Below are 26,080 nucleotides of genomic sequence, written 5' to 3' on the forward strand. Positions count from 1 at the left end.
AAATTGGAGGCTTATATATATATTATTTGGAGACTTTGGGAAAATGTGTACTCAACAAAAGGTTTTATTTGTATATAACTTATTTGCAGTATATTTAAATGGATATTCTAGGTATTTATGCAGATAGTAGTAGATGCTGCACTGTAGCAGTGATTTAAAAATTAATTCAGCTAAATACATGCAGGAGGCAACTTCAGATTTATTATTTTAGATATTCTGACTGAAATTTGTGCTATAAAACTTGCAAATACAGGCAGACATCTTATCAGAGTTTGCCTTCATGCATAAAATACTAGTTCTAAATGTTAGTTGTCTAATGTTACCCAAGTGTAGAAATTAATAAATAGGAAAGAGCACAGAAACTGTAAGTATTCACTTTAGTGATTAAAGAAATGTATACAATTCCATACACCTTAATATTCAAAAATTATCATTTTAGCAACTGTTTCCATAACAGTTTACATTTAAACTCATTAAGATGAACCGTATTGAACATTCAAGGCAAGTAGCAGTCTAGATTTGCACTTTATGAAACATGTCTTGGCATCTAAGTACAGCCTGTAATGTACTATAGTGTGGAATAATACTTTGTTCAGGACGTTGTGACTGCTATTTCATGGAACCGTCCCAATCAAATGTGAGCAGCATTGGAAAAACATTAGTGCCTTATGAAAAAACTTTGCCTATTTGAGAGACAGGCACACATTCATTTTAATACAAAACAAACTTAAATAAAATCCCCACCGTATTTCCCTAATACAGCGTTTCATTTTTTTTTTTTTAACACTATACAAAGATTGTACTGTTCACCCTGCGTTCCTCAGAACAGAGACTGGAATGTCGTTCACCTGTTTGGAGTATTAATACACTTTAGTGCTGCTCAGTTGTAGTGCTGAAGGCAGTTGATTATCTTTATATAATTAAGAAAAAGAAATTAAAAAAAAATACAAGGACTTGAACCAGTATGTTCACCAGACCCACGTCCTTCACTGGGCACTTAACATTAAACGGCTACCTCACGTCCACGCTGTCCACGGGGAGAACTGCCGTGTGAAATGTAAACTTCAAACACTGGGAAACAGCCGTTTTGGTCACTTGTGTTATAGCTTGACACACTGCAGGAAATCACGGCACTCTGGGTTAAAGCCAAAGCCGGCCGCTTAGGCAGCACACGCTGATGTACGTCTTATGTGGCATTGGAGGAGCAGCGCTGGAGGAGTAGCGCATGGCATGTATCACATACTCGCACAGGCTTCGGGGAAGCAGGGAGGGGTAACTCGTTATCTGAGCAAGCATTGCAGAAGATTTCCCCGCAGTTCCTACAGTGATGCTGTGAAAGGAGGATAGAGCAGTGATGAGGAGAATGACGCAAACTGCGGCGGAGCCTTTCACTGGAGTTGCATGACATTCTTTAACTTATTATGGAGAATGTGTCAGAGATCTTTTCATACTAGAACCGACCCTATAGGTCATTTCATTCTTAGAATAATAAACAGACCAAAGTTGCAAAAAACATTTGAATATATTAGTCAGTCCCTCCAGGATTTCGTGATTTTGCAAAATGACTGTAGATTTTCTACAGATTTGGGCCAAGACGCGTCATGTGATGTCATCACAACATGCATTCAGCCAAAGCCCTCTTCGTTTCATGTGCGTCGAACATGAGAACAGCTAAAAGATCTCGTTTACCAACAAGCATCACTGAAACAACGTGCAATTTCAAAGAAAAAAAACCAATACAAGTTACAACAAATTTTGAAAAAAGCCGCCATAAAATCAAGCATTTCTGGCCACATCACAAAAAAAAAAACTTCATGAAATCCTGTACGGACTGACTAGTGAATCTTTTCATAGGTCACTTAACGTTTCAATGAAATTTTATTAAATCATTTCATTTTCAAAATACAACACATTTTTTGGGGAACGTAAAGAGTAAAGCACAGGTGAGTTGTGGTTTGTGGCTCTGACCTTTCTCCTGGAGATGGAGAACTCTTTCTCACAAAGTTTGCAGTGTGTGGCATCTTTGTCCTTAAGCCATACCTGCCCACCCTAAAATTACAACCAGCATACAATTAGCCAATCTGCATCAATTACAGCTACAATTAGTAATGCATCGATTCCATTTTCGATATTTCTGATGTCAGAGCTCTGGGCATCGTCCAATGGTACTGAGGAGTTTGAGCATTTGAATTGTGCTTGCTTGTTTACACTTAATACAGAATGAGATTTAAAATATTATTTAAATGATGTAAGTTATAAATTGTGTTAAGATTTTGTCTTGATCATGATTTATTTATTGACCTACGTGTTACTAATGTGTCAGAAAAGTCAGGAACCAATCTGAATTAAACTACATATACTGTTTGTATTAGGGATGTCACAAGAACCGATACTCCGGTACCAAGTCGGTACCAACATTCTTAAAAGGTCACGGTACTTGTTTTTCTGCAGTAGCATTGGTACCGTTGGTCATGAAGGTACTGAGGTGGCAGCAAATACGTGCAAATGTTTTAGTCGGACCACAAGTGGTGAAGAAGAAGAAGAAGAACAACAACGCCTACAAGCACACGGGAAAAACTACAGAAAATGGTGACAATTTTAGCTCCACCCCGACTGGTTGAGAGGCAGAGAAAGGAACGCTCGTTGAGAGGAAAGGTAGCATTAGTTGCAGGTTTGCAGCCGATGCTATCGTTCATTTCAAACAAAGCGAGGAAACACCTGGAATTTGGCGAAGCACCTGAAAGACGGTCCTATATTATATTTGTTTGAGGCAGCTGGCACTGTGGCTGTGAAACCAGCTAATGTTATGCTCCATGTGATGTTAGCGATAGCCTGTTATTTGTTAACGACCCTAACACATTGCAGTGTTATAAATTACCTCCGAATGGACCACTATGCATCGCCATTCAGCCCGTGTCCTGTCAGGTAAATGTAGCCTAATGTCACTAATAATTATTCAAATGTTCATGCTTTTAATAAATCTTTTTGGCCTGCCACCAAATCAGTGAATTTAAACTAATGCTTGCATTCAGTGTATAAGAGGGGTGTGTGTGTGGGTGTGTGTGCGTGCGTTGCGCGTTTAGGAGTGCACCTTAGCGCTTGTTATCAGCACTTAGCACTTAGTTTTATTGGTCATTGTCAGACAGTGTTTGATAACTAAAATATCCCCCCTTCTCCCTCTCTTTTTGCCAGTATTAGCCAGAGGAGAATGTCCTCCAGGAGTTTTAAATTTTATTTTTATTTTTTAATTTATTTTTATACCACACCGTGGTATCGAATACCGTGTACTTTGGTGGTATCGGTACTGACTACTAGATTTTTGGTATCGTGACATCCCTAGTTTGTATTTATTAACACTTATGTATATATTAATTTTTATCTTACAGGTGAAAAAATGACTAACAGTGGATGAAAATGTAGAGATCGTGTTTCTTGGTACTTGGTACACTTATTGGTTCCTGACTTCTCAGACACCCTGTATATCCAGCACGCTACACGCATTTGGTAAAAACATTATACTAACTGCCTGAAAGGAGATTAAGTATACAAAATAAGGCAAAAATGTTATTTTGTAGAAACAAAATGTAAGTGAATAGCTAATAGTTTATACAGTTTCCAATAACTAATAACTAACAGTTTCCAAGACATGTAACTCACTGTATAGTGTGAAAAATTCAGGATATCTACTGAGATGAAATGAAGCATACATTATAATGTGTACAGTCAAAATGACCTCCACGGATGAGGTAGAAATACTTACAACCTAAAATTACCTAACATAATACTCTTCATAATACTGATCTCATAAGAATGTCAGACTAAAATATGGACTAATGTGTCAAACTGGAATGTGTCAAACTGGAAAATATTACAAATGTCCTCCAATGTCAGTCCAGAGCATCAGGCTAACGTCAGCCTCAGTTCCTATTCTCAGTATTGGCTCGATGCATCACTAGTTAAAGCTTGCGCTTCATAATCAATCACAATTTGTATTTCTGAATTCGATCAGAATTCAACATGTTTGTTGAAGTACATACCTGAAGTGCTTTATTGGCCTCCTTTATGTCTTCGATTTTTAGTTTTGATCTAATACGAAACACAATCGGTACAATACGGATCACAGTGATTTTCTCTTAAACAAAGTGTAAATAATAAATCCAGTTCTAAATAATGTGACTGAGAACTCACTCGCTGAGTTTGCAGCCCAGCTCTTCTAGTGCCTTTTCTTGTTCCTCACAAATCCCCTTCAGCTGCGTGTTCTCATCCTGCAATCTGTGAAACTCCTGAAACAGCACACCAATTTACACTCCATTACCATCAGCATGAGACCTGATTTCATAAGTAAAGACGTATGACCATATAACTACCCTCAAAAAAGTAATCATTACTGTTCATACTCATGCATACTACATATACAGTATGTAAAAACAGTGGGTATTATGCTGGCATAGTTTGGTTGCACTTGTCCCTTTTGAGGGAAGAGTCATAGATTCTTCTGCCTGTAATTAAACATTTGTATTCTGATGGGTCTGGTCTCTTCCACAATGACTCCACCCATATCTACAGGACAAGAGGGCTCACTGAATGATTTGATGAGGATGAAAATGATGTATGATATGTCCTTGACAGTCACCAGATCTCAACCCAGTTGAATACCTATGGGAGGTTTTGGAATGATGACTACACTCTCCCTCCAGTGTTCTTCCCTCCAGTATAGCTCCAGAGAATGGGTTTTCCTTGTCCTTGTCACCCGTCTGTCTCTTTGTCAACTGATTTGCAGCGACTCTTCTCTCAGAGGGGACAAGTGGAAGCCCACGTGTACTTGTTATGTGCATCCACTCATTTTATCAGTATTTGCCATCCATTATTGCGAGCTTGCATGTATATGTGTGTGTGTGTAAACGTGTATATACACACAGAGCCAAGAACAAAAGTAGGGATGGGTGATATGGACTTAAATCTATATCACGATTTTTTCTGGTATTTACTGCGATAAGGAAATATCAGTGATGATATAAATATAGTACCCGTGCACCACTGCGCCACTGTTTTTGGCTACAAGTGATAGCTGTGATCTTCAGAGTGTCAGAAACACAAACACTGATCTAAAGTAAAACCGATTTTCTGTAACCAAACCAGTTCCAGATTGTAGAGTTAGCTCTTCGTTTAGCGAACTAAACGAACTCCTCCTCAGATTCACGTCCGCCATCCACCGTACTTGTTTTCTCTCTGCACTTGAGCTGCCGTTACACACAGCAACACGTCATAAACTAGTCTTTACCGTTATTATCGCGGGAAGACTAATTATTATTGTGGCGAGAATTTCGACCGGTATATCGCAAACAATAAGATATCACCCATCCCTAAATAAAAGTTAAACTTACAAAGTAATGCACGTTTTACTCGCTTTAAACTTAACAGTGACTACATTTATATGCACATCAAATTCCGTTTAAGGTCTATATTCGGGTTGTAGTCATATTCAGAATGCCATGTTTATATGCGTACAGGTATCAGAATATTCCTATAAACATGGCTGTTGTAAGAATTGCCATTCCTAAATACCGAGCCTACAAGTAAGCATCTATTAGACCCACAATTCCTTGTTAAATGAGCATGCGCATACATCTCCTTTCAGTGGATTTTCTGAAGAAGGTGTTTACATGCAACAAATTTCCAATTAAACCAGGCATAATCCAGGGGTGGGAATCAGAATATTGTCTTAATCTGAATTGTGCAATGGGATTATAGCGTTTACACGACTCAATACGAATTACAATAATGCCAAATTCCGATTAATATCCGAATATGGATGTGCATGTAAACGTAACCACTGTCTGTATTTCTCTTCAACATGGTGAGATTATAGAGAAAGCATTTGTTTTGACCTTCTTGAGCACAGTAATTTGCTGTGCTTCAGCCCTCAGTTGGTTGATGGTCTCTTGTTCTCTTTCCAGGTCGTTCTGTAGAGTTTGTCTCCACTCCCTCTCGATTTTCAAGTCTGTTTCCAGCTGCAACCTTCAGAAAACAGGAACATTTCAAATGAAACAGCTCATAAAAACATGTATATTAAGATATTTCTAGTATTTGAAATGTTTAGTAGTAAGTCAACTCATCTGATAGGCTTCATCAGAATGTCAGTTGCCTTGACCTATTACTGCCAGTTAAGATTAATATGTTTCACTGCTTGTCATTAGAACCACACACACACACACACACACACTCTGCACAGACGAAGAAAGAAATGGCTTTAACGATTTGTAAAATTTTTAAAACGACAACTTACATCTGCTTCTCTCTCTGGGCAATCTGCTTTTGGAGGCTGTCTGCTTTGTTGGCAAAGTCCTGCTTGAATCGGCGCACACCGTCCTCGGTGCTGAGTCGCTCCCTCTCCGCTTCCTGCAATCTGGTGTAATTCAAACCAACTGGGTAAAACTGAGGCTCCGATCACAAAGGGTAAAGGGGATGGGAATGGGATGGAACAAATAATAATAAAACTCTAGGGCTAAAACTCAACAAGCAAGCTACCTCATGATCGAACAAAATATGTCCAAAGCCAGATGAAAGGATAAAAAAAAAAAAAAAGCTGCACAGAAATCTGAAAAGAGGTCAATTTTAAATGTAAGCACGTTGGGTTCGTTTTACGTTTGCTGAAGCAGTTGGACGTTTATTATCAAATAATTCACAAAATAAATCTGTGTCATTATTTTAAAATGTCAAATTTATTGATGATCTGGATAAAAGACAAAATTAATCATAGTTTTGCCTTAAAATTGTACATTAGTACACTTGCCATGTTACAGTGCCATGAAAACAAACTTTGATGAAATCATTAATTAATCAAGTGGAAAAAAACAATATCAGTTAAACAAAACCCTTAAAAAAAAAAGCCACTACAGGGAAGTAAAACCGGTTACTTTCACAATATTTATATTACCAAACATGTTTTGTTACAGGAAAAAGAGTAAATGTATCTTAATTTCAGAAAGAAATATCTTTAACGAGTTTGTACTGATGTTCTGTATCTGTACTGGCACATTTTACAAACGACATGGCAAGAGTTCGTGTCTGGCTGAGCAGGTCTTTATCGCTAGTTTCATGTTTAATACAGGAAGAGTTTTTAAAACATTATAATGAAGAGAGACAAAAAAAAATGGCGTAACATGAGTGTTAAACGGGATAGTGGATGAGGAGAAAGAAGAGAAAAGAAAGGGGAAGAACAAAAAGGGAAAGAGGATGTAAACATCAGTGAATTTCCATGTCATCCAAAGCTTTGAAAAGTCGTTTAGCAATGCATTCTTTAAATAAGCACAACCGAGATGGTGGTAAATCAATGAAGAAGAAAAGGGAAAGATGGTGTACGTGTGTGTGTGGACAGAGACAGGTCTGCTCTGACAGCATCACGCCACACAACCGAATAACAAAAAACACTAATGCATGAGTGGCCAGATGGAAGAAAGAACTTCAGTACTAATACGAAAAACACTACATGCAGAAATAATGTGCATGCCAGTCTGGCAGATAAGAAATGTTGGAGCCTATTTAATCAGGTGCTGTTAGACTTACACTGACCTTAGTCAACATTAGCCTAACATGCACACACACACACACACACACACACACACACACACACAAATACATATATCCAGAGGTGCATTGTATGTACATTGCATTCTTTTTTTTTTCCTTTTCTTTCTTTTTTTTAAATAATAGTCTCATGATTAAAAACAGTTACATTTTGTATTCCTCTTGCTTTTTTTTCCCCCTCAATGAAAGAGCTGTGTAATTGTAATATTAGTAGTAGGGCTGGGCAATTTTTTAAAATTTTGTTTAGTTTTTCCCTCCATCCATCCGTTTTCTGTACCATTTCTCCTACACAGGGTTGCAGGGACTTGGGGAACAAGGTGGGGGACACCCTGGACAGAGGGTACAATCGCACACACTCACACACCACGGACGATTTGGAAATGCCAATCAGCCTACAACGCATGTCTTTGGGCTGGGGGAGGAAACTGGAGTACCAGGAAGGAACCCCTGAAGCACGGGGAGAACATGCAATCTCCGCGCACACAGGGAGGAGGTGGGAATCAAACCTCCGACTCTGGAGGTGCGACGCAAACATGCTAACTACTAAGCCACCGTGCCCCCTTGTTTAGATCTCACATAATGCAATTAAGAACTAACACAATTTATCCAAAAAAATTTATTAGAATAGACTTTGGAAAATGTAGATGTGCAAAAATAGTAACAGTACCATCTATAGCAATTAGTTCAAACAGTGATTCTTTTAAATAAAGGATAATTAAATAAAGGATATTTAAATGAAGGATAATTAAATGAAGGATATTTAAATGAAGGATTTTTGTGAAAGAATTCTCACTTACAAGGTAAGCTGAACGCAGCATTAAATTTTACATGAACTTTTCGACCTTAGTGATATTTCTACCTTATTTTGCTATGAGCTCAATCCTCAGCAAGGTGCTGCCTGTTTATCTTGCCAGGGGTACAGTGTCGATGTGCACACAGTGTTTTGGCGTATCGCTGGCTGTACGATGCGTTTATCAAGTTAAGAAGGCTGTGTCTTGCTTCTTATTGGTTTAAAATTTGAATAGCATTTATAGAATTTGTTAAAAAAAATTTAAATGGAAAAATGTTTCAATGTAAAACATGTACAATCTCGATTAGAACGGTTTGAAAATCGCGTTAAAGCATTAATTTGCATTATCTGAATGAATTGTGAAAATCGCCCAGCACAAATTTTGTAGTAGTTGTCTCCTAAACAAAGCTGTTTGCACCAGTGGAATATAACTTAGCATTACACCAGACAAAACATCATTCGGTACGATATTAAACGTCACTCACCTTTGCTCTAGCTGTTTCATCGTAGCAGTTATCTGATTGGTCTTCTCCTCCAGTCGTGCAATCATGTCGTTCTTCTGCTTCATGCCATCATCAGACGTCTGGTGACAATTACAGTAAAGGATTATTTTTACTGTGTGGCCTTTATAAAAAAAAAAACAACAATATAAACTGTTCACATTTAGAAGTGAAAATTTTTGCAACAGTACCTGCATTTTCTGGTACATTTCCACATTGATGGCTTTAACCTCGTCTAGTTGCTGCCGAAGTCCAATCAAAGTGTCCTGCTTCTCATGGATGTCCTTCTCTAAGAGCTTCATGGCCAGTTCCATCTCCTGCTTCATGCTAACCTGCACCACCAGCTCATTCTCCACATCCTACAATACAGTGGCTTCATTTGTTATATTAAAATATAATTGATTACAAGGAGATTAAAGGAAAAGTCCACCCTGAAACATGTTTATATTTTAATATTTGTGATGTTTGGTGATTCTGGTGCTACTTTGTTGATTGGTGCTGTTATTTCATTATTCCTGTGAGAAGTTAGTGAGTGTAGACGTTGCAGTTACAATGGTGTTCAATAGGAGAAAAAATGTCAGTGATCTCAAACATACGTGATAACGGTCCGGTAAACTTCTAACCCCATCATTTCTTATTCACCATTTCCAACAACATTTGATGTACAACCCCTGGCAAAAATTATGGAATCACTACACTTGGAGGATGCTCACCTGGTTTTTTATTTCGTAGCAAATAAACAAGTCACAGATATGACACAAAACCATTTTTGTTTAATAGCTGAACATTCTGGCTTCATGAAACATACCTCAAACAAATTAAATAAAACAGTTTTAATTAATGGCATATTTTATCCCAACTCAAGTAGAGGAAAAAAATATGGAATCACTCAATGTTGAGGAAACAATTGTGGAATCAACAACAACAACAAAACAAAACACAATTAGTACTTTGCTGCTCCTCTGGCTTTTGTGACGGCCGGAATTCTTTGAGGTGTGGACTTCACTAATGGAAAACAATATTCTACATCAAGCTGGTTCCAACTTTCTCGAATAGCGGTTGACAGATCAGCTTTGCAGGATGGAGCAGTGTCATGGACCAATATTTTAAATTTCCACCATAAATTTTCAATAGGATTGAGATCAGGACTGTTTTCTGGCCATGTCATTGAGTTGATTGGCCTTTCCTCAAGAAAAGCTTTAACACTCCTTGCTCTGTGGCAAGATGCATTATCATCTTGAAAAATGACCATCATCACCAAACCTATTTTCTGTCAGTGGAATGTGAAAAATGTCCAAATTTCAATGTACACCTGTGCATTGACTGTTGAGGTCTCCCCTGGTCCTTTACCCGACATGCAACCCCATATCATAAATGAGTGGGGAAATTCTATTGTTTTCTTCAGGCAGTCATCTTTATATGTTTCATTAAAACGCCACCAGACAAAAGTCCCAACATCATCTCCTTGGCCAACGCAGATTCGTGATTCATCACTAAATATCACTTTCATCCAATCATCCACACTCCATGATTGCTTCGCTTTAGCCCATTGTAACCTTGTTTTATTCTGTTTACGTGTTAGTGCTGGTTTTTGTTTGGCTTTTCTATACGTAAATCCCATTTCCTTCAGCGATTTCTTACAGTTCTGTCACAAACATTGACTCCTGTTTCCACCCATTCGTTTTTCTTTTCTATTTTAAAGGCATATTGCTTTGAGTTTTCTATCCTGACATTTGCAGTCTTCCTTGGTATACCCGCGTGCTCTCCTTTTATAACCTTCCCATTTTGTTTATACTTTTACCAAATTTTAGACACAGCTGACTGGGAACAGCCAACATCTTTTGCCACACTCCATGTCAGATTTCCTTCTTGAATGAGTTTTATAATCCTTTCCATTGTTTCAACAGACAACTTTCTTGTAGGGGTCATGTTTCCTTTCAAAAAGTCCAAGGTTAATGTCTGTAAGCACTTTCTATTAACTGCAGACAAATTTGCATTTTTACATTTATGCTGGTATTTGTTTTAGAAATGCAAATTACAAGGTGATTCCATCAGTTTTTCCTCAACATTAAGTGATTCCATAATTTTTTCCTCTATTTGATCTGGAAAATAATATGCCAATAATTTCATTCAATGTGTTTGAGGTAGGTTTCACGAAGCCAGACTGTTCAGCTATTAGAAGAAAAAAGGGCAGTGGTAGCTCAGTGGTTAAGATGATGGCCTACTGATCGGAAGGTCGCGAGTTCAAATACCAGCACTGCCAACATGCCACTGTTGGGCCCTTGAGCAAGGCCCTTAACCTTCAACTGCTCAGTTGTATAAGTGAGATAAATGTAAGTCACTCCGGATAAGGGTGTCTGCCAAATACCATAAATGTAAGTGATTTTGTGTCACGTCTGTGAATTTTTATTTGCTACGAAGTAAAAAAGCTGGGTGAACATCCTCCAAGTGTGGTGTTTCCATAATTTTTGCCAGAGGTTGTAATATTTAATCAGATATCCAAAGTCGAATTAGGAGAGACAGCAAATGCTGGTCTCAAAGTCTCAGAATGCAATGCAGCTATATGCGTTACAGCAGAGACTCAGCTCAGCTAGTTAGTTTTCATCTATGAGATGAGAAACACAATGGTGTTGATGGCAGTGTTCGCATGAAAGTTGAAGCTTTGGAACCCAATATGTTTGAGCAGAGCGTATAGATGAGGAGGTGAGAGAGCTGGACAGACTAAAGGACTAAAGTGCATCACTCTCTTTAGTGTAAAAGGACTCAATCCCACTGGCACCACTGAGAATAGGTAGCCAATTGGCATTGAGGCTAATGTAGAACCCAACATTTCAATGAATGAAGTCCCTATGAAATCAAAATTGAAGTTTTGTGGCATTTATTAAGAATTATGGTAGCCTTAATTTTAATCTATGAGCTAGTATTCTCCATAACAATGACAAAATTCGCATTTAGAAGATACATGCATTCAAAATTTACAGTCTCTCTCTACCACCAACATGGATCAACAATTTTGATGACATCATTCTGCACTTCAGCTTCTCATCAGAAGCTCTCCAGAGTCTGAAGTGTCCCGCCCCCAACAGTTGTAGGTTTCCTGGCTGTGAGGTAACCTAATGCTATTGGATATTTACAAAGGGGGAGGAGCCACTCAATATGTCCCGCCCTGACTTCCTGTTTCAGTGGAAATTAGGTCAACACGTTGATTAACACTGCGTGTTTCAAGGAGCTTCACAGGGACTTTAAACTAAAATAGTCAACTCAGTATTTCATTATAAAATGAATCTTGGATGCCACTAAAGATCACATGTTGAATATAAAGATTTATATGCAAGTTGTTCAGGGTGGATGTTTCCTTTAAGTACACATGGTACAACTGATAACCAAAGCCCATATGTAAATCATTAAAAAATACATGGTCGATCAAGCGTTCAATGTCATGATGTCCCGAATTTCAAAACATACTAAAAAAAAACTCTGAAGGTCATTTAAAAGAGACCTGCCGGAGCTGACACTCCTCCTTAAGCTGCCTCCGTGCCTCGTTGTACATTTCGTCCAGGCCCTGCCTGGACTGTTTATAGGTGTCCAGCTCACAGTGTACGTCCCCCTGTGTAACCTATGCACAACAGAGCAACATTTAGCCTCAGACTATTTTTATTAAAACCACACCGAAATTGTGATAAGCCATATTCCATAACTATTATCATAAGCTAATTATTCAGTTTTTACTCCAACTGTCTCCCAATTTTGGTAATTTGCCAATTCCCACCTACGAGCTAGCTATCACCAAGGCTAGCATGTTCTTCTTCTGAGACACGTAAAGCCACCACATCTTTTTAAACTGCTGCTCATGCATGTCAAAAGGCAATGTAACACTTGGAAGAAAGCACCACCTGCCCTCTTCGGCATACATGAGCTCACAGATGCCCACAATTGGCTAGTGTTACTTTAACTGACAGGGGAGACAGAGTATGCCATCTCTTCTACCCAGAGAGCACAGCCAATGTTGTTCTCTTAGGCTCCTGGCCACAGATGGCTGTGGCTTCTTTGGGATTTGAACTTTAATTGGCTTTGTATTCATTTAACCTAATTAAAGAGCAAGAAAATATAAGTTTTTTTATTTGCAGAAAAAACACACAACACACTCAATGCAGTACCTCAAGACGCCGCTGAGCCTTCATGATAATTAATGAATTCTCATTTCTTAGCTGGTGGTTCTCTTCCTGTAGTTTGATGATGTTGTTTTTTGCTATTGCCAACTACAGGAGAAAAACAGAACTGCTGAGATCATATCAGGCTTCATAGTTGACGTTGAGAATTATTCTACATCGTTAGTGTAAACTTTCCTACCTCCTCAATGAGTTTGGAATTTGATTTCTCTAACGAGTCCACACGGCCCTGCAGACCTTGAACCGTGGAACTAAGGTGGGGAAATGGATTGCATTCAGCTTTAAAGTCCTTAAAATAAATATTATCATACACCTCTTACGTGCTGATCTTACAGAACAATATATGCTTACTTGAGCTGCCTGTTTAGTTCTTCAACGTAGTTCTTCTGGTCCAATATTGCAGCAATTTGACCATTTCTATTTAACGAATGATAAAGTAGACTATTATTAGTCTTGTAAAATACTCCACTTTGAACAAAGTAAGGTTCTGTGGTTCTTCTCATGGTACAAAATGAAGACTGTATATGAACATCATATACGCATGCCATTAGAGCTGCACAATTAATCACATTTTAAAATCAAATCTTATCTTTCATTGTGTGGGTGCATACTCATCTAGCCTGTTAACGTATGAATACATATATGTATGTATGTATGTATGTATGTATGTATGTACAATATGTAGTGATAATTTATTATAATTGCATTTTTACTGAATATTTAAAGGATACACTTAATATATATCCATCCATTTTCTGTACAGCTTATCCTACACAGGGTCACGGGGAACCTGGAGCCAATCCAGGGGACTCGAGGCACAAGACAGGGGACAACCTGGATGGGGTGTCAACCCATCGCAGGGCACAATCACACACACTCACACACTATGGATAATTTGGAAGTGCCAATCAACCTACGGCGCATGTCTTTGAACTGGGGGAGGAAACCGGAGTACCTGGAGCAAGCCCCCCGTAGCACAGGGAGAACATGCAAACTTCACACAACCCCGGTAGTGCGAGGCAAACGTGCTAACCGTTTCCACCATTTGGAATACAAAACTATAGGCTTATAATGTACAATATAAAAAAGAAGGCCTGGTTTCTGTTTATGTAAAATTATGTAATAAAATTCCTTTGGTCCCAGAAAATTCTGATGAACAATCTTCATTTCAATATTAAACAAAAGCCCATTTTTGCCATTATTGCACAGCTCTATATGTCATAATTTAGTATAACACTAATACATATTAATTTCAATTTCATTAACTTTCTGGAAGAATGAAATGACTTCTTACCTTTCTTCACTTCTGTAGTCATCAATGTCATTTTTTAAGTACATGGAGAAGTCAATCACCCCGACCTGAAGAGTTCATATAAATTAAGGCAAGTTAAATAGAAATTATAGAAAACTGAGATTTACTTTCGTACGATTTGTTACATAAGGAAATATATAGTACATGTGTTCTTTACATAAAAATCTACCACCACTGGGTGGCCTAAATTTTCTACAGCAGATGGTGCTAATCTGCTTAAATATTTTCCAACCAATCTATAAATGTTCCCAAATTTAGAAATCCTCTTTGAAGCACATATTACCTCTTCTGAATGTAGGAGCTGTTCATTTCACCTGACCACTTATGTTACCTTTATATACAGTAAAGCACCTGTACTTGTAGTATAAAATGTATTAGACTCAATAAATATAGTTTTAGAAAATCTAACCAAAGGTATCATCTGAGCACTATAAAATTTACATATATCAGATAGCTAATAATGTGGTCCCTAGTAGAAGAAAACAAATCCAAGAGGATTCCCCATACTTGGGTGTCCAAGTCCTCGCCCTTCACACACAGGTTGGCATCAATGACGTTGAGTCCCACCAGGAGACCAACGATGACGGCTCCCTCCTCCTCCAGCATGACTGCTGAGCTTTCATAGAAATCACTAACACAACACAAAATAGCCAGCAATGAACTTATGACATTGACTCATGCTTCAAAAACAGCACTGACAGTGGGAGTGGCAGCTTGGGGACACATTCCTTAGCAGGAAATAAGGTGTCAAAATCCTATGCAGAGGAAAAATAGATTTACACCGGAGTACTTCAGACGTCTTGGCTATTCTGCTCATAATGTCCTATTTGATCGTGAACAAGGAAATTTAATTCACTGCTTTACATTTACAATCCTGAAGACTCCATTTACTGTGCTATTTGCATGTCCTCCGCTCTTTCTCAACAGCTCATAAAAAAAGCTTAATAATTACCAGAAGAGGGGAGTTTTTTTTTTTTTTTAAAGAAAGTATTGAGCACACTGAAAGGCTTCCGCAGGACTTGGATTGAGACAATGTAAAGATCTTAAAAACATACTGTAGATTAAGGTCAGCACCATGATGCATGTAATGGTTAAATTTAAAGCTTGTTACCTCAGTATTTCTTTTCTGGTGATGAGTACACGCAGGTAGTCTGCTAATCTCTTCTGCATCAGTGCCAGTCGCAGCCAAGCCCTTGCTCGGCCCAGTGGAGTCCTGACAAATGTGCATACGGTACACACCTCATGAGGACCAAAAAAGCCCTTTTCTAAACAATCCACAGTCACCTCAAACCCTGTGTACTAACAAGCTGAGACATTTGGTGCAAACTGATGATAATGTGTTGAGTACTGATAATAATTAAGTAATATACAATGCAGCGAACAACTATGTCTTGTGTTTTTGTGTATATCGCATACTAAATAGCTTTAGATAAAATGAAATACAACATGAAAAAAAGGCAGCCTGAGTAAACAAACAATAATATTTTTATTTACTTTTTTATTGAAGAAAAAAAAAAAAAAGAAAGTTTTAAACTTAAAATCTGGTTGTGCCACCTTTAGAAGCAATAACTGCAACCAAACACTTCCGATAACTAGAGATCAGTCTTTCACTTCTAGGACTAGGATTTACTCCTATGCTTTGGATCACTGTCTTGCTGCATAATCCCGTTGCGCTTGAGTTTCAACTTACGGACTGAAAACCAGACATTCTCCTTTAGGATTTCCTGCTAGAGAGCAGAATTCATGTTTCCCTCAATTATTGCAAGTTGCCCAGGCCCTGAAGCAGCGAAGGATCTCCACATCATCACACTGCCACCACTATACCTACAGTCAAGCATATTGTTCTTTTGTGGAATTCAGACGAGTCTTAATGTTGTTCTGGGTTAGCAGTGGTTTTCATCTCGCAACTCTTCCATGGATGCCATTTTTGCCCTTTATTGATGCAAGAGAGGCCTGTAGTTCCTTTGATGCTGTTCTTGGCTCTTTTGTGTCTTCCTGGATGAGTAGCTGCTGTGCTCTTGAAGGAATTTTGGAAGGTCAGCCACTTCTGGGAAGGCTCACTACTGTGCTGAGTTTTTCCATTTGGAGATAATGGCTAATTTGTCAGAGCCTTTGAAATAGCTTTGTAATCCTTCCCAGACTGATGCATTTCAGTAACCTTCTTCCTCATTATTTCTGGAATTTCTTTCAATTTTGACAGTGTTACTGGGTAAGACCTTTTAACCAACTTCATGCTGTTGAAAAAGTTCTATTAAGTTTGATTTGATTGAACTTTTTTGCTTCAATAAATAACTATCATTTAAAAACTATATTTTGATTTTACTCAGGTTGCCTTTGTTTTATCTTAAGACTTTGTTTAAATGTCTGAAACAATGTAATATGAGATACACACAATAAAGATGAAATCAGGATACTTTTTCACAGCACTTTAAATGACTGGAATTATAGCCAGCATTCATATCTGATGCCTTTATGTCCTATGTTTTTGCACTGACACACAGGTGAAGGTTTTTCAAGTCTTCAGCAGGGAACAACAGACCGACAGCAACATGTTTAGGTTAGACACAACACAAACCACAGCAAAAACTTTCCAAACCCCTAACCTAATTAATCATTTCAAAAGTAACATACTTGAAGAAAGTAAGGCTGCCAGCACTATCAAAAAAGAAAAAAGCAGTAGCAAAACACTGTTGTCTATCCATTAGAGATAATACTTTACAAGGAAATGTTCTTTCCCCTTTTATTAACAGCAACGCATGTTTATAGTAATGTTATGTCTGATTTAGTTGTGTCCTAGCTATGTACAGTTCATCAGTGGGACATCTTTAAGACAAAATCTGACACTGTCTGCACTTTGTATAATAATAACTTGTTATAAAGGAGCACAAAAGGAAAGCAACCAGCTGTAGTTATCAGCTCTAGCAAGGTGTTAATTATTGGCTCTCATTCTCAGCCCAGAAATCTCATATAAATCTCTTGACTTTGTGTTATGGCTCCTTGCTGGACATTTATTATGCAGAACACCACATGCAGAACAGGTTTATGCCTCTTACATCACAGCAATTTGCAACATTTACATTTTTTTTATTTATTGATTAATCACACAATGCATGTTGTATCTGCTTATAGCTATGTTTAATGTTATAGAACATCCCTACGAAACAAGTTAGTTCCTGTTGTCACTTATCACATACAATGGCCACTATGAAGAGTTGGTCTCTCACCAGCCTCTCTTTTTTTTCCGTCTCTCTTAAAATAAATAAGACAAAAAAAAGAAAAAGAAAAAACCCACAGCTTGTTATGTTGCAGACAAACCACAAAACCCACCGCCCTGATGACTTTCCCAAGTTGGAACTTTTTAGCTTTATCTCTGACTGTTACAAAGCATATACATTTATACATTTATGTGGAACGTCAGCCAAACAAGTCCCTGTGTAAGCTGTTACTCCAGAAATGATAATGTATTCAAACGAGTGCGTTCATATTATAAACCCGTGATTGGCCTTGCAGCCCGAACTGCTGTCAGAGCTGCTGTTAAAGAAAATTCATTTACACCTTCTGACCAACCAGAAACAAGAACTCAACAGTGCTGTGGTATAAAAACAATTATATTGTGGCATCTACTGTCTGTGTTACCGTAAATTAATCTCTAGATCGTGTGTCCAAAATTTACACATGCAAATACTGAATGAAAATTCATCAGTAAAAGTGAAATAGCCTCATACAAAAAAACTGGCTCAATAGAATTCTGTGGCTTTTTATGCTTACAAGTTTCATGTCTGTCAGAGAAACTAAACTGACATTTACACTTCCCCTTTCAGTTTAATATATCTCTAAAGTGTGCTCCTGCACACAGGAAAAGGACTGTTTTCCACAGATGGTTACAGGTTTCAGTTGCCTGTGAAGCAAGCTATTTTGATCTAAAATGAACGTACAGAGAACACAAGAGAACAGGACAGAGCACTTTGAGAAGATCTCTATATGAGTAAATAAATAACATCTAATTAACATTTTAAACACTTGGGTTGATATAGTTTTATTTTGCTATATATATATTAAAGCATTTCTCCAATGATGTAATTTTCTGCAAGACACTGGGTTCAGAATGATTGACAGCCCACTGTTAACATTTGGTGAAGCCTCCTCTGAGACAACAGCAGCACTGAGCATTTTTCTGTAATATCCAACAATGTTACAGACACTTATAGAGGGAGCCTGGGCATTCCTGCACACAGAACATTTCAAGATCCTTTATATTTTATATTCAGTTTTATGAATGTGGACCGTCCTGTTCATTTCAGACTGCAGGTTTTCAATATGGTTCAAATCCAGAACACAATGCTGCTGCAAAGCATAGTTTATGGATAATGTAAACATTCCTGTGTTGATTTGGATGCATGTTCAGGATCATTATCTTGCTGAAAAATCTATAGTCAAGTCTTAACCTCCTGGCAGAGGCAACCCACATGAAAAAAAAAGCTTGGTACTTATTTTGCCACTAACTGCCACATGATCTCCTTAACCATCAATGACGCATCAGTGTTATAATAACTAAATTGTTTCGGGTACTTTTCCTTCCCCCTCCCCAAACTATAGTGTGACCAGACTCTTCTAACCACAACATACCATTCTAATTGTAGTTCCAATGCTGCTTGGAGAAGTTCATGCACTGCATTTTGTGGGTTGCTCTCTTTACAAGTTTTTGTTCATTGAAACCATTACAATAAGCTTGTTGTTACACAGAGGCAGCATGTAACAGTCGATTTTTGAAGTTTAATGGTTGTAACCAAAAGTGAGCAGTTTTTTAATTATTTTTAAATGAGGTCAAAGTGTGCTATGCTCATGTGTCCTTTTCCTGGCAAACGCTCAACTGTTTCAATCTTCTAATTTATTGTGATGGCATATAATGGTATTTAAACTGCTCATTTTAATACATCTATTACCTGCACTGGTCAACGACCTGTCAACCATCAGGGAAAAACAGTAATCCTTATGAGAGTGATTTGTTAAAGTGAAAGGTAGGTAGTCTCTCCAGTTGCTTGAACAAAATTTAAGTCACTGCATTGAATTTTTACTTTATACAATATTTTCTGGCCCATTCTGCAGACAGATGCAAATAACTATAGAATTAATGCAGAAATTTGCTGAATTTGTATATGGTTTTCACTGAGCTATTATTATTAATTATTCAAATATACAGTCAGGTCCATAAGTATATGGACTGTGACACAATTTTCAGAATTTTACCTCTGTAGACCACCTCAATGGATTTGAAATTCAGTCCAATGAGTCACCTGTCTAATTACTTTTGAGCCTGTGAAAATGGAGGGACTCTGTCAAAATGGCTGTAATTCCTAAACCGCAATATTTTTTGTTAAACACCTTGAATTAAAGATGAAAGTCTACACTTCGATCACATCTCGATTTCTTCATTTCAAATCCATTTTGGTGGTGTACAGAAGCAAAATTACAAAAATTGTGTCATGGTCAAAATACTTAAGGACCTGACTGTACAACTGCTAAATTAAATTAAAGCTGGTGTTGATAGCAATAAAATTCACTTTGCATGATGACTATGGCAGTGAGTGACTGTGTTTGTGAGCGTACTTGAGGCCGGGCAAGTCTCGAACACTGGCTGCAATCTCCCCTGCCTCCGGGCAGAGCTTCTCCACCATCTCCAGAGGCCCCCACAGTGACTTGTTGTATCCAAGAAACGTCTTCTTCACTGAAGCAGAGACAAACTAGTTCATTGCCCAGACCCAAATTCTTAATAGCAGAAGCACTACAGAAGCAAGTCGGGAGTTCAATCAGCCAAATGCATCTTCTCTGAATCAGTCCAAACCCTATGATTTCAGTGCTCTTTTCAATAGTGTACTCAATGTTTATAGTGATGACATAATAGGTTCCTATGATTTAGTACCTACTGTACCTCCTGGCATGAGTATCCGTCCAATGCTAAAAATAATGATGAATTACATGTCAGACGTGACGGGCAATAATTGACTTGTGAAAATTAAACAAAAAACAAGAACAACTTATAATGCACTTTATGTACAACCAAACTTAAAAGATTTTTCCATTTCCAGACACAGAATAAATGAATGCAACTTTTGACTAAATCTCGACACTCTTGATTTTCCGAACATTGACTAAGAACGACAACATAAACAACATTAGTCCACAATGATAGTTGATCTGTGTCTGGAAAAAACTGTGTATACGTTATACAGGGTGAAGGGGATCTGTGCTGCCTGCTGTACCTTTAAGGCCGTGCTTCAGACAATGCTCCATGACCACAAAGAACTGCTGCAGTGGGGGATAATCAGAGTCCAGCGTCCGACCAAAGCTCAGAGCTGACTCGATCAGACCTTTAATGCTGAGCTTGGCCATGTTGAGCAAGTTGGCCCTCTCCATCGCCATAGGATCCCGGAAGGCTAGGAAACAAAGCGAAAGAGAAACTGCATTTGGATATAGTTTCATAATAAATTATAGTCTGACTGAGACTGTGATTTAATTTTTCTTTTTATTGTATTTTAGTTGTTCAGGAAATTTATTAGCAGAAACCACAACAATACAATCCTCCATCATGTGGCCAATTAGTAGCCAACTCAGCTGACATAGCCAAATGGCAAACTTAATCTTTAACCTTTAGGTAGCTGTGTATGTGCGAGTGTGTGTGCTCAATCACTAATGTGTGTGTGTGTGTGTGTGATCATTCAGGTGTGAAGCTGTAGATTGCAGAAGGTGTCACATGTCCTTTTCCATGCCTGTTTTTTTTTAACGACAATACCCGAATTCCAAATAAACATATGAGAAATAATGCCTTCTGCTGGGCACTACACAGTCAAGTGAAAAAAGATTCCATGCCCTTAGGACAACACGAAGACAAAGAAATTTACAAAGATATTTCACAGATAAAATATAAGTTGTTCTTTTTCCACTCAGAAACCATGCAACATGCAAACATTTTCATTCAACTGTAAGTCCAATAGATTAGTGGTTCTCAAAGTGGGATCCAGGGACCCCCAAGGATCCATGAAGCTAGAGGGTCTGTGATTTTTTTTTTTTTTTTTAAAAACCCACCATTATCAAAGTTATTTTATTTATTGAGGTTTTTTGAGCACTTATTGAGCATGTTTGCCTCACACCTCTGGGGTTGGGGACTCGAATCCCACTTCTGCCCTGTGTGCACACGATTTGCACGTTCTCCCCGTGCTTCGGGGGTTTCCTCTGGGTACTCCAGTTTCCTCCCCCAGTTCAAAGACATGCATTGTAGGCTAATCGGTATTTCCAAATTGTCCATGGTGTGTGAATGTGTGTGCGATTGTACACTGCAATGGGCTGGCACCCAGCCTTGTCCCCAGAGTTCCCTGGGATAGGCTCCAGGCTCCCTGCGACCCTGCGTAGGATAAGCAGTACAGAAAATGGATGGATAGATGAAGTTTTTTTTTGTTTTTTTTTTAAATTTAGCTTGTACGATCGGTCGTATTTGATCTGAATGGATTCACACATCAACATTAAAACAAATCGACCTATAAATGATAACATTAACTAATGTCTTCCGTTGGAGAGAAATTCAGTAACAAAGAAAACTATAGCTACAATAAATAATCAGAATATAATTGTTTAAATAAGGAGCCTAATATTTGAATAGTTACACTATGTCCTGAAGGAGTAAGTCCAATTTATTTTATTTACTTTAGTTAAAGGGGTCTGCAAAAGGTTTAAGTACAGACAGCAAATTAAGAATCTGCCTCTAACAGCTGGTTAAAGATGTCGTCATGCCTACAGATGTCTCCGAGCACGGTGATTGGACAGAATCTCTACCACGTGGTGTGATACAGCCTGATGGATGGCTCCATCCACAATGCCTAGGGTATATAATAAAGGCTTTTACATCATAAGCAGTGCACTATACGCCCAAATATACACACGCCCGCTATTTAACCCTGCGTTTTGAAATGAATTTGACATTCAATATTACATAACGCTGAATTATTTAATTATTAAACGTCATTTGGATTTATCGCATAAGCATCATTATAATTAACATCACCACATGCACATCCAGAATAATGTACAGTACAGACTATATTATGTTTATCCACGCTTTTGTGTTCTTGTTTTTTTTTTTTTCCGCTTTTTCGTCTTCCCGAAATCACTAAACTCACCCTTGACGCTCCATTCCTCTGAAAAAGGGCACACTTTAGACTCGGCCACTTTGGGCAGGACGTGAATTCCGCTTGAAAGGGTTTCCGAGGCTTTCCGAGCTAAAGCGAATATGGGCGCCTGCCATCTCCCGTCTGTCCTGCTGCTGCTGCTGCTAGCACTAGTGCTGCTCGTGGCTTTCTCACCGCCGCATTTACTCTCCTCCTGCAGCCGAAGGATCCCGAAAACCTGTGATTTGTCTTTACCGGAGTCCGCCTCCGCCAAGGTGAGGTCCTGCTCTGCTGCTGCAGGTGCGGCCATCACTGCCCGGGAACGCGCCTGTCACACGGCCGGGAGGAGCGCCGTCTTCACCTCACTCACCGCGGTGGACATTTTAAAACGACGCAGAGAGAGTTAATAAACCGACAGCTTCAACCCGTGGATACAACACACCTAAAACTGCGGCGTCTATTCATGTAAAAACGACCGTGTGGATAGAAAAGCGCAGAATGGAGCGCTACACGGCAGATTTTGTTTACAGCCGGGGAACAGGGACAGAGAGAGAGAGGCGTTCACTACCACAGCTCAGCGCGATGACGTCATCCTGTAGAGAATACAGCGGGATCTGCTTCCCTCTGCTGCTGGGATCAAAATCAGTGCACAAACCCAACATCAGCTGTCTGTACACAAATACAGTACTTTCCATAAATGTGCACAGATGTACACTTTCCAACACACACTGGAAACATTCAGTCACAACTCCTGTTTAGTGTTCACATTTTGAATCTTTAGTTTAAGACTAATGTAGGTCAGGGGTTGTGAAATGTTTCGCAACCCCTTAAAACTGTCAAATCAATCTCCCCGACCCTCTCGATTTAATCGTTTACAATAATATTATGCGTATTTACTGGTGCCCTATTAATTAATATTTTTAAAATTAACAGAACACATTAGGTGTTGGTATTATTTATTTGATTATACCATATGTTGGTATTATTTATAGGTCTGAGTCACTGAGTTTTGGATTAAACCTATTCAATTCGAATGACCACAGAAACTGGCTAATAACTATAAGGCCGCAACAATAAATTAAATAACTTTGATAATGCTGGGTTGTGATTTGCACCAGTGTAACAAAAAATCACTGACCCCATGGATATGCGTCACAGACACCATTTTGAGAGTTATAGAATCCTAGGCTAAAGGAAGCGTCAGGCCACTGATGAGCATCATGCACACCAGACAGATAAGCAGTTACTCAGTCGCAGGGTTATTTCTTCGAAAAGTACAGAATTTATGGAAATATGAAACACTCATTTCTCACTCATTTCAAACCATTCTGGAAGTATGACATAATATTGACTCAGGCACTATAGTTCCCTATTTTCTACATTAATGCAGCCCCATTAGTGCATATCCATCCATCCATCCATCCATCCATCCATCCATCTTCAGTACTGCTTAGTATCGCAGAGGAGCCTGGAGCCTATCCCAGAGAACTCTGGGCACAAGGTGGGGGACACCCTGTAGGGGGTGCCAACCCATCGCAGGGCACAATCTCACACACATTCACACACTACTAATTTGGAAATGCCAGTCAGCTTACAACGCATGTCTTTGGACTGGGGGAGGAAACCGGAGTACCCAGAGGTAAAAATGCAAACTCTGCATGGGATTCAAACCCCAAACACTAATGGTTTGGAGCAAACATGCTAACCACTTAGCCATCAGTCATCAGCTATTAGTGCCGATCACATTTCCTATTTTTATTGTTTTATGATGAAGGCAATGACCTTCAAAAGTTAGCTCAAATAAGGAACCGACTTTTGTTTACAAATCTTTATGAGCTGAATAAAAGGACTGTTAAAAATAACCCACAAAACTGTGTCAAGTATTAAAAATACTTTTAGTATTGTTTGGAGTTTATGAGATGCTGTTATGTAGCCTATTACAATGAACAAATGTAGCTCATAGAACATCTGAATACTGCAGTAGAAATCATATTACTGCTATTACTAATTGAATTACTAATAAACCAAAGTTCCTTTGAGACAATTTTATGATGCATGCACAGTGCTTATAGGACGCATGGTGGCTTAGTGGTTAGCATGTTCACCTCACACCTCCAGGTTGGGGGTTCGATTCCTGCCAGTCCAAAGACAGTACTCCAGTCGAAAGACATGCATGGTAGGCTACTTGGCGTGTCCATAGTGTATGAATGGGTGTGTGAATGCGTATGTGATTGTGCCCTGCGATGGACTGGCACCCTGTCCAGGTTGTACCCCATATTGTGCCCTATGCTCCCTGGGATAGGCTCCAGGTTCCCCGTGTCCCTGTGGTGTAGAAAATGGATGGATGTTTGTCTATATGTTAAATGCTGACTGAATTGGTAAATCCCCATATGATTTTTCCTTGAATCATTTTAAGCTCTTGTAACTGAGTAAGAGTACTGTTGTTAACTCTATTATTGTAAAATATCTTATTTGACTTCTCTGAAAAACAGCAAACCTAATATTAACACTTTATAAATTATTATTAGTGTATTTTCAGTTATCATAGTCGGTGCAAATGGTGACTAGGGACAATAGAGAGATGTTACTTTGAATTAATGATCATAGCTTCCTCATTTGTGTTCAAATGAGACAAATGTAGCTGATTATCCAAACTGGAAAGTCTTCTTTTTTTATCTCACACTTGGATCATTTTGCTCACACTGATGATGAATTAATAGTAAAGAGCAAACCAATCCTATACTGGCATGTCTTACCTTGACAGTAGGCAAGGCGCTCCATGCTTTCACTGTGGGTGATGCCCCAACGGTGAAGACTCTGAGGCGAGTACATGACTGCTCCACCTCTGGCCTTCTCCTTTTTCCAGAGTTTTAATAATCCTTAAGCCTCAGCCTTCGGGATCCAGTCCACTGATTCCAGTGACCTAACACACAGAACTGCTCCCTTTAAACTGGTTTTGCAGAAAATTCTCAATTTTAAGTTATATGATGCGGCTTTCTAGCTGAAGCTTATCCATACAAGCTGCAAGACAAGACATAACATGTTTAAACTGAGGATTTTGTTTCTCCCAATCGCCTTAACCTATCTAAGCAGGAAATACTGTGTAATGTTATTATGAATAACTGCTGACTAGGAGCTACCATTCAGCAGGACTTACATAGTGAACACAATGTATTCATGCTGCCCTGCCCTTAGTGTCATATGACTCTTGTTTCCTGCATCTCCTTGCTCATGTATTGGGATTAGCACAAATTTGATCTAGAATAAAAACATAGCATTTACATAACCTGAGAACTATGGACACGTGCAAGTTCACATTAAACATGCATACAGACCTATACAAGCAATGCATCTTCTGTGGCCATGAAATGCACACAACCTCACACAAATCAATCAGTGAAGCAACATATACACACACACACACACACACACACACACACACACACACACACACACACACACACACACACTCTTACCGCTCTCAGGCTGAACCTGGCTGCATGAAACTGGCTCTGATTGCACTGCCCATAAAATGATGGAGCCTCATTTGGTGCAGTAGCAGT

The 26,080-nt window shown here is 38.7% G+C and overlaps 1 protein-coding gene across 4 annotated transcripts; it reads right to left on the reverse strand.

Moving 5' to 3' along the window:
- Positions 1–61: 61 nt before the first annotated feature.
- Positions 62–26,080, reverse strand: rufy2 (RUN and FYVE domain containing 2). 4 transcript variants are annotated; one of them, XM_053621794.1, is made up of 19 exons: positions 25,994–26,080; positions 25,274–25,440; positions 20,619–20,792; positions 19,966–20,083; positions 15,470–15,571; positions 14,866–14,989; positions 14,341–14,405; positions 13,398–13,463; positions 13,228–13,297; positions 13,035–13,136; positions 12,377–12,493; positions 9,069–9,236; positions 8,863–8,960; positions 6,287–6,406; positions 5,889–6,018; positions 4,189–4,283; positions 4,038–4,086; positions 1,969–2,049; positions 62–1,330 (listed from the first exon to the last, which is right to left on the reverse strand). In XM_053621794.1, exons 2-19 carry the CDS (start codon positions 25,347–25,349, stop codon positions 1,187–1,189), a joined length of 1,899 nt encoding a protein of 632 aa, XP_053477769.1. In that variant the 5' UTR covers positions 25,350–25,440; positions 25,994–26,080; the 3' UTR covers positions 62–1,186. The 4 variants fall into 4 exon arrangements, with proteins under 4 accessions (XP_053477769.1, XP_053477771.1, XP_053477768.1 ...); XM_053621796.1 differs by lacking the exon at positions 25,994–26,080 and adding an exon at positions 25,853–25,915; XM_053621793.1 differs by lacking the exons at positions 25,274–25,440; positions 25,994–26,080 and adding an exon at positions 22,530–23,239.

Source organism: Ictalurus furcatus, chromosome 3 (genome assembly GCF_023375685.1).
Source record: "Ictalurus furcatus strain D&B chromosome 3, Billie_1.0, whole genome shotgun sequence".
NCBI classification, from domain to species: Eukaryota; Metazoa; Chordata; class Actinopteri; order Siluriformes; family Ictaluridae; genus Ictalurus; species Ictalurus furcatus.

Bases quoted from the DNA above. Each gene is read 5' to 3' on its own strand.
- rufy2 (XM_053621793.1), bottom strand. From the start codon at position 22,827: ATGGCCGCACCTGCAGCAGCAGAGCAGGACCTCACCTTGGCGGAGGCG. The intron at 20,793-22,529 runs GTGAGTTTAGTG...TTTGTTTCCTAG, and splicing joins AGAGGAATGGAGCGTCAAGG to CCTTCCGGGATCCTATGGCG. The intron at 1,331-1,968 runs GTCAGAGCCACA...CTCCTTTCACAG, and splicing joins TCTCCATCTCCAGGAGAAAG to CATCACTGTAGGAACTGCGG.